Genomic DNA, 16,702 nt, shown 5'->3' on the forward strand with positions numbered 1-16,702 from the left:
CGCGCATGCACACACCCACAGACACACAAGCCTGTTGGATGCTCAGGTCCCTAAAACTCAGACTTTAATGCCTTTTCTTCAACTGTTCTCTACTCCCATATACCTTCCAACCCAGCTTTATATGGTCTTCTTCATCCTATCCCTGTTGGTAGAATTATCAGTTTTAATGGTAGGATAGTGTGTCAAGTTTTGACACTGGGATTGCCAGTTATGATGATAGGATTTGGTTTTTAAAATAAGAATGTTTGTCACTTTTGATGAGGCTGTTGGACTGTTTTGAATGTAATTAAGTATGATAGCATACTGCACAATTGAGTGATTCAGTGGCATGCTTCTTTGAAAGTGTTTGATAATAATTTTCTTTGCTTTATTGCAAACTTCAAACAGATTTAGTAGTATAAATCTTGCATCTTGCTTTAGCATTTTGTTTTGTTGCTTTCTAAATCAGTAAGTAAAATAGTGACTGCATCTTGAACATCTTAAAATGTTGATATATTTAGTATTTTCCTTTAACTTCTTTCTGAAATTTATGAAATATTACTTCCAAATAGTTGTGTTGGTTATTTTTATGGTTCTCCTCATAACGGTAATTGTCACCTATATTGATATTAAAGTATCCCAGACTATCCCATCACAGAGAGAATCTTTAAACCACTAAAGAATTTGTTATTATGTATAGTTTGTGTTAGTCAATAATGAATCGTCACATAGTTTTCTGTTGCTGATTTCATTAGTACCTTCCGAAGGGTTGTTTCCACACAAAAAAATTATTTTACGATTGATTTTTCTGTTCTACAAACGAGAAGAGCAGTTGTTTTTTCATCATCCTCTTCAAACTTTTCTATACATAGATCCTGTCGTATCTGAGTGCCTCTGCAAAGACAGTGATTATGTATGAGTGAGGTGAAAGTGTTGAATGATGATGAAAGTATTTTCTTTTTGGGGATTTTCTTTCTTTTTGGGTCACCCTGCCTCGGTGGGAGATGGCCAACTTGTTGAAAAAAAAAAAAAAAAAAAGATCCTGCCCAATATTTATTTATTTATTTTGGAATTGCAGTCATGAAATAATTTTAGCTTGGCAAGTTATTTTGTTCTTAAACTTCATCAGGTGTTTATAGAATTTTGATGATGTGAAAAAGATGCCTCATCTCATGTAATTCAAGTGTGTTTTTTCTTTTATTAACACATCGGCCATCTCCCACCAAGGCAGGGGGGCCCAGAAAAAAAAACTTTTCATCATCATTCACTCTATCACTGTCTTGCCAGAAGTGCACTTACACTGCAGTTATAAAACTACAACATTAACACCCCTCCTTCAGAGTGCAGGCACTGTACTTCCCATCTCCAGGACTCAAGTCCGGCCTGCCGGTTTCCCTGAATCTCTTCACAAATGTTACCTTGCTCACACTCCAACAGCATGTAAAGTCCTAAAAACCATTGTCTTCATTCACTCATATCAAACACGCTCATGCATGCTTACTGGAAGTCCAAGCCCCTTGCACACAAAATCTCCTTTACCCCTTTCCCTCTAACCTTTTCTAGGCCAACCCCTACCCTGCCTTCCCTCCACTGCTTTTTAGGCCACCCTACCATAGTGGGAGACTGATGTTGATGTAGAAATATATGGTACTTTGAGTCTTAGCTTATTTTTGCATATTTTTTACTTAGATATTATATTGTTTTTAAGTATTTTTTTACCTAAGATTATTTTCAAGATCCATAGCACATTATTTATGTTGCTTATACTATATATGTAAATCTTTCTTTCTTTCAATGCAACAGCCGTATCCCACTGAGGTGGGGTGGCCCAAAAGGAAAAACAAAAGTTTCTCCTTTTAAATTTAGTAATATATACAGAAGAAAGGGTTACTAGCCCCTTGCTCCCAGCATTTTAGTCGCCTTTTACAACACGCATAGCTTACGGAGGAAGAATTCTGTTCCACTTCCCCATGGAGATAAGAGGAAATAAACAAGAACAAGAACTAGAAAGAAAATAGCAGAAAACCCAGAGGGGTGTGTGTGTATATATGCTTGTATATGTATGTGTAGTGTGATCTAAGTGTAAGTAGAAGTAGCAAGACGTACCTGAAATCTTGTATGTTTAGGAGACAGAAAAAGGACACCATCAATCCTACCATCATGTAAAACAATTACAGGCTTTTGTTTTACACTCACTTGGCAGGATGGTAGTACCTCCCTGGGTGGTTGCTGTAAATATTATGCAGAAAATTTGGAGTATGGAAATTAGGAGAAGGTGTGGAGTTAATAAAAGTATTAGTCAGAGGGCTGAAGAGGGGTTGTTGAGGTGGTTTGGTCATTTAAAGAGAAAGGATCAAAGTAGAATGACATGGAGAGCATTTAAATCTGTAGGGGAAGGAAGGCGGGGTAGGGGTCGTCCTCGAAAAGGTTGGAAGGAAGGGGTAAGGGAGGTTTTGTGGGCGAGGGGCTTGGACTTCCAGCAGGCATGCATGAGCATGTTCGATAGGAGTAAATGGAGACGAATGGTATTTGTGACCTGATGATCTGTTGGAGTGTGAGCAGGGTAATATTTAGTGAAGGGATTCAGGGAAACTGGTTATTTTTATATAGCCGGACTTGAGTCCTGGAAATGGGAAGTACAATGCCTGCACTCTAAAGGAGAGGTTTTGGGATATTAGCAGTTTGGAGGAATGTGTTGTGTATCTTTATATGTATACGCTTCTAAACTGTTGTGTTCCGAGCACCTCTGCAAAAACAGTGATTATGTATAAGTGAGGTGAAAGTGTTGAATGATGATGAAAGTATTTTCCTTTTGGCGATTTTCTTTCTTTTTCGGTCACCCTGCCTCGGTGGGAGACGGCCGACTTGTTAAAAAAAAAAAATATCTTCAGGCCTTGTATCCACCTTGTAACAGCTAGGCTAAACTATAAACAACCAAATTAAAGATATGGAAGTAGCTTTGAAGCTTTCTTCATATTTAACTCACTTTTTAAACACACTGCTAAAATATTTGTCATTACAAAATTGTTGATATAAAATACTTCATTGAGAGATTAGAAAACTACAATAACTCCTTTTGAAGAGGACATTATACTGGTGATGTAATCTAAATATTATACTGTACTGTACAGTACTCCTGTATATTGTACTATATTGTCCTATTCTATATATACTATACAAATAACTACAAATCCTACATATAATGTAGCTTACTGTATATAAATTGTTTGATTGAAAATACATCATATTGAGGTAGGTTTCTTTGATATTTCTTTTGAAGTTGATTGTTGTTGTACATTTATTAGGGTATTCAGTTCCATATTTTTGACTTGGGCATTTAGAGAGCATGGAGCAGAATGAGATTATCTAGAAGATGTATATCTGGGATGGAAGGAGAGGAGAGGTTGGGGTTATTCCAGGAAGGATTGGGGGGATGATGTGGAGGAGGTTTTTAAGTGGTTGGGTCTTGAGCATTCAGAAGACATATCTGAGCATGTTATAGGGAGTGAAGACAGTGGTTTTATTGATTTGACATGCTGTTGGAATGTGAGCATAGTATAGTTTATGAAGGGATTCAAAACTGGTTAGCTAGACTTAAGTTGTGGAGGTGGGAAGTACAGTGTCTGCACATGGAAGGATGGAGATATTGCAGTTTGGAATGTCATTTGAAATATCTGTTTAGTGCTTGACATTATTATTATTTTATGTCATTTTGAAACTCAAATTGAAGAAAAGCAAAAAAAAAAAAAAAAAAAAAATAAAAAAAAAACATAGTTCCATTTGCAAACTGTAATAGTGCCTAGGATGTGAATTTACCCCACCTCCATTACATCTAAGTAAAATGGAAGCCTGGTTATGTCTGTTTATTTGACCTGGAAACCAATTTACTCATCACCAGACAGACTAGGTCCTACTACTAAAACTTATTTTTGAATGTGAGGATAGGTAAATGGGGGCAGGGTGTTAAGTGAGTTTGTTCCCTTGTGTATCATTTGTTAAATAACAAAAAGGCACAATACTGTGACTGAAACAATACACAAGTAACCCGCACATAGGAGAGAGGAGCTATGACGACGTTTCGGTCCGACTTGCACCATTTACAGTCACACTAACAGAAAGGAGAGAAGGAGTGAGTATATGTAGGCCAGCAGACTACCTCTCTTGTCTCGTCCCTGTCTGCTGGCCTATATATACTCCCTCCTTCTCTCCTTTCTGTTAGTGTGACTTTGTAAATGGTGCAAGTTGGATCGAAATGTCATCATAAACTCCTCTCTCCTATGTGCGGGTTATTTGTGTAGTGTATCATTTGTCTCTGGACAAAGTATTGTTTAATGGTGGAAGACTAACAGTAATGCAGAGAACATATGTTCTGGAGTTTTGAGACTATCAGACCGCGGGTTCAAATCCCGCCCATGGTATGATATGTGTAAGATATTTATACTGTATTAAAATAGAAGCACTATTTTTTGTCAGTGGGATGCAAATTCAGTTCATTATTTTGTCTTTGTTTTCTAATTTTGATGAAAGCACAAAGAGAACTTTGCATGAACTCTTTAGGAACAAAATATGAGATAATACAATACATGAGATTTGTTTGAATGCAAAAGATGAGACTGAATAGTTCATTGAAGGCACAGCGTTCTTGTATTGTGCACATTTTTATTTTTACCAAATATTTCCTTTGATATAAGCAGGGGTGTCAGTAAATTTTTCAGTAGCAGGAAAGCAGGAAATAGAATGATCAGGCTTGACGCCCTGTTACCTTTGGAGCTAACTCGATGTAGCTAAATCTGTTGCTTTCATGTGTTGCATTATCAGTTTTAAGATAACTAAGTTCAATAATATTTATATTTTGTTTTTCATATCAAATGGATTGTAGCCTTCCCTCTTATCCTTCAGAAAACTGAGTCATTGATGATTGTTCAGAGTATTGTAGTTTGGAATTTGAGACGATTTTGCCAGTCACCTGGCTGTTAATGACATCTCTGCTGAAGCATGCACTATTTACTTTGAATTTTCTCTACACATGTAAATTTTGCTGGCTTCAAGTACAAATTTAAGTGTTTTTCTGTTGTATGAGTCATGGAACACAGCATTCTTCCAAGACTTAATTATGATAAGTCCAAGTTCTTCTGGTACAGATAAAAACATCTTACCCTACTAGGGTTTTTGCATTTAATTTCACTAATTAAAGAAGTTCTTAATACTTTTTGCTCTGAATTAACACAATAATGGGATCAGAAACTCGAACAGTTATTTGAATGTAAGAAATGTGAGCCTTATTAATTAAAACAACAATTTCTTCAATAATGAAAATAAATTGCATTATTATTAGCTTCAATATTGCTATTAATTAACTCTGATCTTTAGTGATCATATTTTTTTTTTATTATGGCTGAAAAATTAAAGCTGTTTAATTTGATGAGAAATAAGTGAAAGTTACTGCATTAAACAGATAAAGGTTTATATGTTAAGGGTCTAAATATGTTATAATGTATTTTCATAATAAATTCTTTAAATTGCATGACACTTATGATGCACAATTATGTAATGCATTTTAACCAGCTCTATTTTACCCTTGCTATCAGGGTGTGGCAAGTGGCGAAGGGTGTGAAGATAATTTACGGTCACGCTGCAAATCTCTGAGTACCTGTCCACTGTGTCGTGCTCACCACCACTGTGACTGGGTGGAGCAAGTGTGTGTTGCTGCACCTAATAGAACATCAACAGCTGCTGGGGCAACAGCAGATGCAGGTCCCAGCTTAGCACTAAAAGAAATTTCCACTACCCCGTCTATTGATCAACATGATCATCGATCACCGATGAATGGGGGTACCCGGAATGCGTTGCATTCTCACAGACCATGCGAGCCTACATGTGCACAGAGGTCATCATGTTCCAACTGTACTGAGACAAAGGTAAAAATGTTTATTATTTATAAGATAGTTTATGAAAATAGCAAATATTTAGAAGGTAAAAAAAAATTGTAAGATGATGGTTTTCCATTCCTATAAAGTTGGGTTTCTGTTGAAGTGAAAAATTATTTATGAGTTTAACCATTTCAGTGTCGAAACCCCTCATCCTTAACTCACTTTGTCGAAAACTTGAAAAAAAAAAAAAAAAATTCCTATGAAATGATAGAGAATCTTTTCTCAGTGGTAATGACACCAAAAGTACGAAATTTTATAAAAAACTTAGGAAATTATGCTCTCTTGAAGTTAGCGATCTCGGTGATATTTACGCATTGGCGATTTCGCCCACTTTGAGCCCTATTTTCGGCCATTTCCATTGTTCCAGTTGACTAAAATCATAGCTATTTCACTAGAACTCGATATGTTTTATTGACTGAGTACAAGAAACTGCCCATTTACTGATTTCAACTACCCAATAAAGTGGTCAGAAGTTGACAATTTGGCCAATTTCACACAAATTTCAGAAGATGCCAATTTCAAAATAGAGTCCAGAATAAACAAGGCAGACATCCTTGGCACTAAAATAACATTTTCTCTATTCATTAGCCATGTCTCCAGGCCCCTCTTGTATTACTCTGCTTTCCATTTTTAATTTTTCTTCTCACAAAAAATAGAAGATTTACTGTTATGCAGACTAATGCATTATTATAATAATTGTATAAATAATGTAAACCCATTCGTGACTGTGTATTAGACTGGCCAGTTGGGCACATACTGGACAGTGACGTCATTTGTTTACTCTTGAACTTCGGCAAAAATCGAACAGTTCCACTAATCTGTGCTCAATTTCAAGATACTTTTTATCGTGAAATCAATCAAAATCATCTCCATTTCTGTGATATATCTTCCATTCTGCCAAATGAGACCAAGAAAATGAGAATACAATCATAAATACCATACCAGATTACACCGCAAAGTCGCTGTTTTAAACCAAAAACACGGAGTTTCTTTTTTCTCATGCACTGCGTGCTGCAGGATTTTTTTTATAGTGTGCTCACTGTCCACGCAGACCCATTCTTTCATATGTAGGCCTACCAGCTTTCTCCCACCAGATTTGAAGGAGCTAGAATTTTGGCGTAGTATTACAGGACCCGCAGTGGCTTTCAAGCTGTAATATTATGGGACTGACACTGAAAGGGTTAACAAGTCAAATGATCTGCACCGAACCAGGTCAGTGGTGATGCAGTGAATGAATTTGATGTTTTGACTCTGCAAAAATCAGCTGACTTATGACAGTTACATGAAACACTCATAATGCTAAAATGTAATAGTGTTCTTTTGCCTTGCTGCCTTATGGTGACACCTAAATATTTTTCTAATTAATTATTTAGTTGTTTAATATCATAATTGGTGATTATGATCAGGATGGTTTGAGTCAGTAACACAGCTTTTGCAAGCAATCGAAACCTATGGAGAAGAATTTGGTTCATCTTAAAAGAATTTTAATGGAAATCATACAACTTACTGAAAACATGAGAGAAATACAAATGCTACTTAGGTAAGAGGAGGGGAAGAGGAAGGAATTAATCACAGCACTCGCAATTTTTTTTTTTTAACACGTCATTCATCTCCCACCGAAGCAGGGTGACCCATAAAGAAAGAAAATTCCCAAAAAGAAAATACTTTAATCATCATTCAGCACTTCACCTCACTCATACATAATCACTGCCTTTGCAGAGGTGCTCAGATATGACAGTTCAGAAGTCCCTCCAAACTGCCAATATCCCAAACTCCTCCTTTAAAGTGCAGGCATTGTGCTTCCCATTTCCAGGACTCAAGTCCAGGTAACCTGTTTTCCTGAATACCTTCACAAAATATTACCCTGCTCACACTCCAACAGCTCGTTAGGTCCAAAAAACCATTCGTCTCCATTCACTCCTATTTAACACGCTCACACATGGTTGCTAGAAGTCCAAGCCCCTCGCCCACGAAACCTCTTTTACCCCCTCCATCCAACCTTTTCGAGGACGACCCCGACCCCGCTTTTCTTTCCCTACAGATTTATATGCTCTCCAAGTCATTATACTTTGATCCATTCTCTCTAAATGGCCAAACTATCTCAACAACCTCTCTTCAGCACTCTGACTAATACTTTTAGTAACTCCACACCTAATTTCCACACTCCGAATTTTCTACATAATATTTACACCACACATTGCCCTTAGAACATCTCCACTGCCTCCAGCCGCCTCCTCGCTGCAGCATTTGCAACCCAAGCTTCAAACCCATATAAGAGTGTTGGTACTACTATACTTTCATACATTCCCTTCCTTGCCTCCATGGATAATGTTTTTTGTCTCCACAGATACCTCATCGCACCACGAACCTTTTTTCCTTCATCAATTCTTTGGTTAACCTCATCCTTCATAAACCCATCTGCTGACAAGTCAACTCCCAAATAGCTGAAAACATTAACTTCTTCCATACTCCTCCCCAATTTAATATTCAATTTTTCTTTATCTAAATCATTTGATACCCTCATCACCTTACTTTTTTCTATGTTCACTTTCAACTTTCTACCTTTACACACACTCCCAAACTTATCCACTAACCTTTGCAATTTTTCTTTAGAATCTCCCATAAGCACAGTATAATCAGCAAAAAGCAACTGTGTCAATTCCCATTTTGTATTTAATTCCCCATAATTTAATCCCACCCCTCTCCTGAGCACCCTAGCATTTACTTCTTTTACAGCCCCATCTATAAATATATTAAACAACCATGGTGACATTACACATCCCTGTCTAAGACCTACCTTTACCGGGAAGTAGTCTCCCTCTCTTCTACACACCCTAACCTGAGCCTCATTTTTTTTTTATTATCACACTGCCCGATTCCCACCAAGGCAGGGTGGCCCAAAAAAGAAAAACTTTCACCATCATTCACTCCATCACTGTCTTGCCAGAAGGGTGCTTTACACTACAGTTTTTAAACTGCAACATTAACACCCCTCCTTCAGGGTGCAGGCACTGTACTTCCCATCTCCAGGACTCAAGTCCGGCCTGCCGGTTTCCCTGAACCCCTTCATAAATGTTACTTTGCTCACACTCCAACAGCACGTCAAGTATTAAAAACCATTTGTCTCCATTCACTCCTATCAAACACGCTCACACATGCCTGCTGGAAGTCCAAGCCCCTCGCACACAAAACCTCGTTTACCCCCTCTCTCCAACCTTCCCTAGGCCGACCCCTACCCCGCCTTCCTTCCACTACAGACTGATACACTCTTGAAGTTATTCTGTTTCGCTCCATTCTCTCTACATGTCCGAACCACCTCAACAACCCTTCCTCAGCCCTCTGGACAACAGTTTTGGTAATCCCGCACCTCCTCCTAACTTCCAAACTACGAATTCTCTGCATTATATTCACACCACACATTGCCCTCAGACATGACATCTCCACTGCCTCCAGCCTTCTTCTCGCTGCAACATTCATCACCCATGCTTCACACCCATATAAGAGCGTTGGTAAAACTATACTCTCATACATTCCCCTCTTTGCCTCCAAGGACAGCATTTAGTAACTTACCACCTATTCCATATACTTGCAACATCTGCCACATTGCTCCCCTATCCACTCTATCATATTCCTTTTCTAAATCCATAAATGCAGTGAATACTTCCCTACCTTTATCTAAATACTGTTCACATATATGCTTCAATGTAAGCACTTGATCTACACATCCCCTACCCACTCTAAAGGCTCCTTGCTCATCTGCAATCCTACTCTCTGTCTTACCTCTAATTCTTTCATTAATAACCCTACCATACACTTTCCCTGGTATACTCAGTATAAAGGAGGCTTTAGGAAAGGTAGGGGGTGTGTGGACCAGGTGTTTACAGTGAAACACATAAGTGAACAGTATTTAGATAAGGCTAAAGAGGTCTTTGTGGCATTTATGGATTTGGAAAAGGCATATGACAGGGTGGATAGGGGGGCAGTGTGGCAGATGTTGCAGGTGTATGGTGTAGGAGGTAGGTTACTGAAAGCAGTGAAGAGTTTTTACGAGGATAGTGAAGCTCAAGTTAGAGTATGTAGGAAAGAGGGAAATTATTTCCCAGTAAAAGTAGGCCTTAGACAAGGATGTGTGATGTCACCTTGGTTGTTTAATATATTTATAGATGGGGTTGTAAGAGAAGTAAATGCGAGGGTCTTGGCAAGAGGCGTGGAGTTAAAAGATAAAGAATCGCACATAAAGTGGGAGTTGTCACAGTTGCTCTTTGCTGATGACACTGTGCTCTTTGGAGATTCTGAAGAGAAGTTGCAGAGATTGGTGGATGAATTTGGTAGGGTATGCAAAAGAAGAAAATTAAAAATGAATACAGGAAAGAGTAAGGTTATGAGGATAACAAAAAGATTAGGTGATGAAAGATTGGATATCAGATTGGAGGGAGAGGGTATGGAGGAGGTGAATGTATTCAGATATTTGGGAGTGGACGTGTCAGCGGATGGGTCTATGAAAGATGAGGTGAATCATAGAATTGATGAGGGGAAAAGGGTGAGTGGTGCACTTAGGAGTTTGTGGAGACAAAGAACTTTGTCCTTGGAGGCAAAGAGGGGAATGTATGAGAGTATAGTTTTACCAACGCTCTTATATGGGTGTGAAGCATGGGTGATGAATGTTGCAGCGAGAAGAAGGCTGGAGGCAGTGGAGATGTCATGTCTGAGGGCAATGTGTGGTGTGAATATAATGCAGAGAATTCGTAGTTTGGAAGTTAGGAGGAGGTGCGGGATTACCAAAACTGTTGTCCAGAGGGCTGAGGAAGGGTTGTTGAGGTGGTTCGGACATGTAGAGAGAATGGAGCGAAACAGAATAACTTCAAGAGTGTATCAGTCTGTAGTGGAAGGAAGGCGGGGTAGGGGTCGGCCTAGGGAAGGTTGGAGAGAGGGGGTAAACGAGGTTTTGTGTGCGAGGGGCTTGGACTTCCAGCAGGCATGTGTGAGCGTGTTTGATAGGAGTGAATGGAGACAAATGGTTTTTAATACTTGACGTGCTGTTGGAGTGTGAGCAAAGTAACATTTATGAAGGGGTTCAGGGAAACCGGCAGGCCGGACTTGAGTCCTGGAGATGGGAAGTACAGTGCCTGCACCCTGAAGGAGGGGTGTTAATGTTGCAGTTTAAAAACTGTAGTGTAAAGCACCCTTCTGGCAAGACAGTGATGGAGTGAATGATGGTGAAAGTTTTTCTTTTTTGGGCCACCCTGCCTTGGTGGGAATCGGCCAGTGTGATAATAAAAAAATTTTTTTTACAATCTCTCTTGTCCCCCTTCTCTTTATATAAATCAACTATACATGCTCTCTGCCACTCCCTAGGTACCCTCCCCTCTTTCATACATTTATTAAACAAAAAATGCCAACCACTCCAACACTATATATCCCCCTGCTTTTAACATTTCTGTCATGATCCCATCAGTTCCAGCTGCTTTACCCCCTTTCATTCTATGTAATGCTTCGCACACCTCCCCCACACTCACATCCTGCTCTTCACTCCTAAAAGATGTTATACCTCCCTGGCCAGTGCATGAAATTACAGCCTCCCTTTCTTCATCAACATTATGTATTTTAAATTTTATGTATTTAAATGCACTGCTAAATCAGAGTTCAGCTGTTGGTGGAAGAAAGAATCATTGTCTTTTGTTCTGTGAGAAACAAATGGTAATACGGGTAAATGATATTAAAATATATGTAATTTCTAAACAAAATTCCTGTCTAATTTATGTTCTTATTTATCCATTGTTTCTGTGTAACAGTAGCTGAATTCCCATTTGCAATACAGATCAAGGATCCTCAATATTGTAGGGATTTAAACTAATGAGACCAGTGGCTACAAGAAGTAGAACTGTTGGTGGAGTTGTGTGTGTCAAGTATCAGTCCATAAGTTCAAGCTCTAGCCATTCCATTTCTTATGCTGTTTTCAAGATGGAAAGCATGTTAACTAATGTAGAACATTTCATAAATATTGTAATTTAGAACATCACAGGGAAAAAAGGTCAACTATAGTATTTTAACCCCTTGACTGTCGCGGTCGTATATATACGTCATGGGAGATACCGTGTTTGACGTATATACGCATAAATTCTAGCGGCTTCAAATCAAGCGGGAGAGGGCTGGTAGGCCTACATGAGAGAGAATGGGTCTCAGTGGTGGGTGTGCACCCTGTGAAAAAAATCTGGGACTCAGCGGTGCATTGTGGGAATGCCATCTTGGTAGTCCATTTTCACCATGCCTGCTCCTCGGTGGATTGGAGGTCTTTTGTTCCCAAGTGATAGCTCAAACAGCGATGAAAGTGTCAGTGAAAGTGAATTCCCTGGTTTTGAAGCAGGTGTGACCGAAAAAAGTGCCCAGGATAATGTAATTAGTGATGAAAACCCAGATGACCCACAACCTTCCACCTCTGGTGCTGGGTTGGCTCGTTCATGTTCACCTGTACCAGGGCGAAAGAGGAAACTATTTGCCTGTGTACAAGACTCAGATGTGAGCAGTGTAAGTAATAGTGATAGTGACTTCAAGGTTATTGAAAGCAGTTCTAGTTGTGACAGTGAGGGTGAATATTCCCCAGTGAAGCGGCAGTATATACGACGTCGCATGCGGTCTGGTAGTGTGCCATATGCTCTTCCAAGAGGAAGGAGTACATCTCGGAGCACATCTCGTGGCCCTACACCACGACCTGATAGTGAAGATGATGATATTGTTACGATGGATATCAATGATGCGAGTGAGGCAGCAGGTGGTGGTGGTGATAGTGATGGTGGCACGGGTTATGTGACACCAGCAGCAGGCCATGCTGCTACCCATGCTGCTGACTCTGCACAACTACAACCAGCCTCACCCGACCCCACACTCCCACAACAACCACAACCTGCACAACCACAGCCACATTACAATATCCAGAACCCACCAGCTGACTGCATCTGGGATTGGTAGCAAGGTGACGAATTTGTTCCCAGTCCCCATGACTTTGATGGAGGACAAAGTGGAATATGGCCATCATGTACACTTGGGAACAATGCCACTGAACTGGAATGCTTTCAGTTTTTCTTCGATGAACCCCTGATGGACATTATTGTCAGGGAAAGCAATACATACTTTGAGTACACCATGGCAAACACTATTCTTTCACCAAGTTCAAGCCTACACCAGTGGAAGGACACAACTGTGGCAGAGATGTATCTGTTCTTTACCACAATAATGCTTATGCCACATGTGTATAAGCACAGTGTCAACACATACTGGACGACAGACCGCCTGATTTCATCCCCTGCTTTCAGTGACATTATACCAGTGAATAGATTTGTGTTACTGTTATGTATGTTACACTTTTCAGACACAACAAGGCCTGACAGAAGCGACAGGTTATATAAGATCAGACGTGTGTTTATGTCCCTGAAACAAAAGTGCTGTATGTATTTTCATCCCTTCAGGAAGCTTATTGTTGATGCATCTTTGATTTTATTCAAAGGAAGACTCATTCAAACAGTATATACCAAGCAAGAGGAAATGCTTTGGTATAAAGTTATTTGTTCTGTGTGATTGCAAAACTGGGCTGGTTTTGGGTATAATTGTGTACACTGGCGGTAAAACATTGGAAGATACCAGAAAGTTACTGGGTATCTCTCGTGATGTGGTTTGAACAATGATGGAGCCATATCTTGATAAGGGGCATATTTTATATACTGACAACTGGTACACAAGCCCTATACTCAGTGATTTCTTGCGAGTGAACATGACAGATGTGTGTGGCACAGTGCGTGGAAATCGTAAACATATGCCTAGGTTCGATGCTGGCAGTTGTAGAGGTGAAGTGCAGATGTTTGCTGCCAATGACATCATGGCATTTCGGTGGCATGACAAATGTGATGTCACACTGCTGAAATCAGTTAACTGACACAAAATGGTAGACACTGGCAAGCAGAATAGAGAGACCAATGAACCCATTGTAAAACCTGCAGCTGTGATGGATTACAACCTCAATATGCGCTTAGTGGATAAATGTGACATGCAGATTGGGTTTGCTGACTGTGTTTGCAAGAGTTATAAGTGGTACATAAAACTGTTTTTCCAACTTCTTGACATTTCCATGCTGAATGCTTATAATATGTATAAGTTGAAGACCAAGAACAAACCCAAATATGGTGAATTTTGTTTGTCAGTCATCAGACAAATAATATTCAAGTACCAAGGAACAACACCTGCAATAGACCAGCACCCACTAAATTATCAACACATGTCCTCTCGTCTGAGGCCTGGTGATCACTACCCCATACCACTGCCTGCTACTGCTCTCAAGAAAAATGCTCAGAAGAGGTGTTTTGTCTGTGGACATACCACAAAACGCCCACAAGAACGCAGAGACACTCATTTTATGTGTGAGGAGTGTAAAACACCATTGTGCTTATACCCATGTTTCAAAGAATTCCACAAGCTGCAGCAGTTCTAGAAAAGTGTCCAGTGATGGTACATAGGCATATATATTATAGAACAATCGTAATAAAATTTTTTTTATATTGTTTGTGTAAACAAGTTTTAGCAACATTATAATGATACGAGTGTTTTTGCTATAATTGTGTTACATTCATCGAGTGTATATTTGAACATTGCACAATAATTTGGTCTCACAGGCCACAAAAGTTATGTGAAAAAATAAAATAGTGAAAAAAACAAGAAACCATCGAATACAAGTAAATCAAAGTTTACCGGGTGAGCGGCAGTCGCCGCTTTTGCCGTTCACAGATATTTTTCGGCAAACTTCACGCCTCTATATCTTGGTAAGTACTGATGGGAAATTTTTTTTTTTTGGACTAGAACAATCATAAAAATAATCTTAACATTTTCATAAGAAAATATAATTTTTTTTTTTCAAACATTTTGCGACACCAGGAGACACTTCAGGATTGGGCCTGTCGACAGTCAAAGGGTTAATAAACATTTTTAAATCCATCTCTGAAGGACTGCATTTTGTGCTCTTGATTATTGGGTCTTTGAAGGTGAGACTACACAAAGTAATCCCAAGATTGAGTAATTTTTTAATATCTTGTTGAAAGTGAAAAATTCTTTAGTTAAATCCAAAAGGCTTGTGTGACTGAAACCCACATCTGTAAAAAAAAAAATGCAGCAGCCTTTGCTAGCTGCATATATTCTATTTAAAGTTATGTGTAGATAGAGTACTGCAGCTTATTTTCATAGATAGTAGAGGCCCCTCCACCCCAAAAAAAAAGTTTTTGACACAAAAATATAGTAACAGAAAACTAGCATGTTACTTTGTGGTGGTGGAAATGAAAATATTTGACTTGAGGATCACACATGGTAAAATTTTTCTTGAAGTCTTGAGTGATCTTAGACTGTTAGAACTGTGTTAGAACTATCTATTGCTTGTCAGTCATATAGGAATAAGGCAAACACATATGATAGGTTCTAGTCTGTAATCTGTCCTCATCTCCATAAAGAACTTAGCCTTTATCAACCATTCATTCATCATAGATGGAATACATTGAAATTGGAAATGCACACATCCCTGGCTGTGATGCAACTGCTTCTCACCACAGCAATGTGTAGATATCCTTGGATTGTGGGGAATAGTACAAATTCCTTTATAATTGCTTTTTTTTTTTTTTTTTCATTCAACAAGTCGGCCGTCTCCCACCGAGGCAGGGTGACCCATAAAAGAAAGAAAATCCCCAAAAAGAAAATACTTTCATCATCATTCAACACTTTCACCACACTCGCATTATCACTGCTTTTGCAGAGGTGCTCAGAATACAACAGTTTAGAAGCATACACATATAAAGATACACAACATATCTCTCCAAACTGCCAATATCCTAAACCCCTCCTTTAAAATGCAGGCATTGTACTTAGTTGCCTTTATATTACATTTCTGTAATATTTTTGTAATAGCTGTGCTATTTGTGCTGTGAAAATTGCAAGCTAATAATCTGCAAGCTAATAATTTGCTATATATTTAATCTTCAGGGGTCATGTATGTGGTGCTTCAATCAACAGCGGTGTGTCAACAACAATTCATATTTAGTTAGTTTCCCATATGGACAGTGCAGAGAATGGACCACTGAATCCAAGAGGTGCATGGATGTAGAGCCAGGTAGGAAGACGCTGCTGCATCATGAGGCGCTTGTCTTTTGTTTGTTGTAGAATATCTCAAATGCAACTTTTTTTATAATATAGATTTTGATCTGAAGCTTATGCAGTAAACTAACACAATGTATAGCTAAGGAAAAAAAGTTTTTCTGATTATGTCAAAAAAAAGGTAGGGTGAGATGGGATTTTTTCTGTATTGCTATCATTTTTATCAAACAGTATATGTAGAATAATGTCTCTGTTAATCTTCTGAATGTTATATATGTATTTTCTACAAGTACCTGAGACCTACTAATTGGTATTAATGGTAGTACTACACTGTTTTGTCCCAGGTAACTGAGCATTCAAAATGATGTATTATGAATTTTGTATCTGTTTTTAGTTTAATCATTTACATTATACAGTGGACCCTCGAATTTAGTAGTCCCTTTTCTGTATGCAAAACTATTGTTATTCTCTATAAAATGTATTTTTTGTTAATATTTCCCATGAGAAATAATGTAAATCCAATTAAACCATTCCAGACACCCAAAAATATTAACAAAAAATACATTTTTATATATTATAATTTCTTTTTAAAACTGGCTGTCTCCAACCGAGGTGGGGTGACCTCAAAAAACACACATAAACTCATTTACCATTATTTATTCAATCTTTGT

The 16,702-nt window shown here is 38.6% G+C and overlaps 1 protein-coding gene across 3 annotated transcripts in view; it reads left to right on the forward strand.

The window, feature by feature from the left end:
* The window catches only part of dsd (attractin-like protein dsd), an 87,093-nt gene that overhangs the window by 35,071 nt on the left and 35,320 nt on the right, over positions 1-16,702 (forward strand). For all 3 annotated transcript variants that reach the window (XM_070096173.1, XM_070096175.1, XM_070096174.1), the window contains 2 exons: positions 5,568-5,897; positions 15,921-16,047. In XM_070096173.1, the coding sequence (XP_069952274.1) occupies positions 5,568-5,897; positions 15,921-16,047 (457 nt within the window). The remainder of the gene's footprint in view (positions 1-5,567; positions 5,898-15,920; positions 16,048-16,702) is intronic.

The sequence above is a fragment of the Cherax quadricarinatus genome, chromosome 52, assembly GCF_038502225.1.
Source record: "Cherax quadricarinatus isolate ZL_2023a chromosome 52, ASM3850222v1, whole genome shotgun sequence".
Classification (NCBI taxonomy): domain Eukaryota; kingdom Metazoa; phylum Arthropoda; class Malacostraca; order Decapoda; family Parastacidae; genus Cherax; species Cherax quadricarinatus.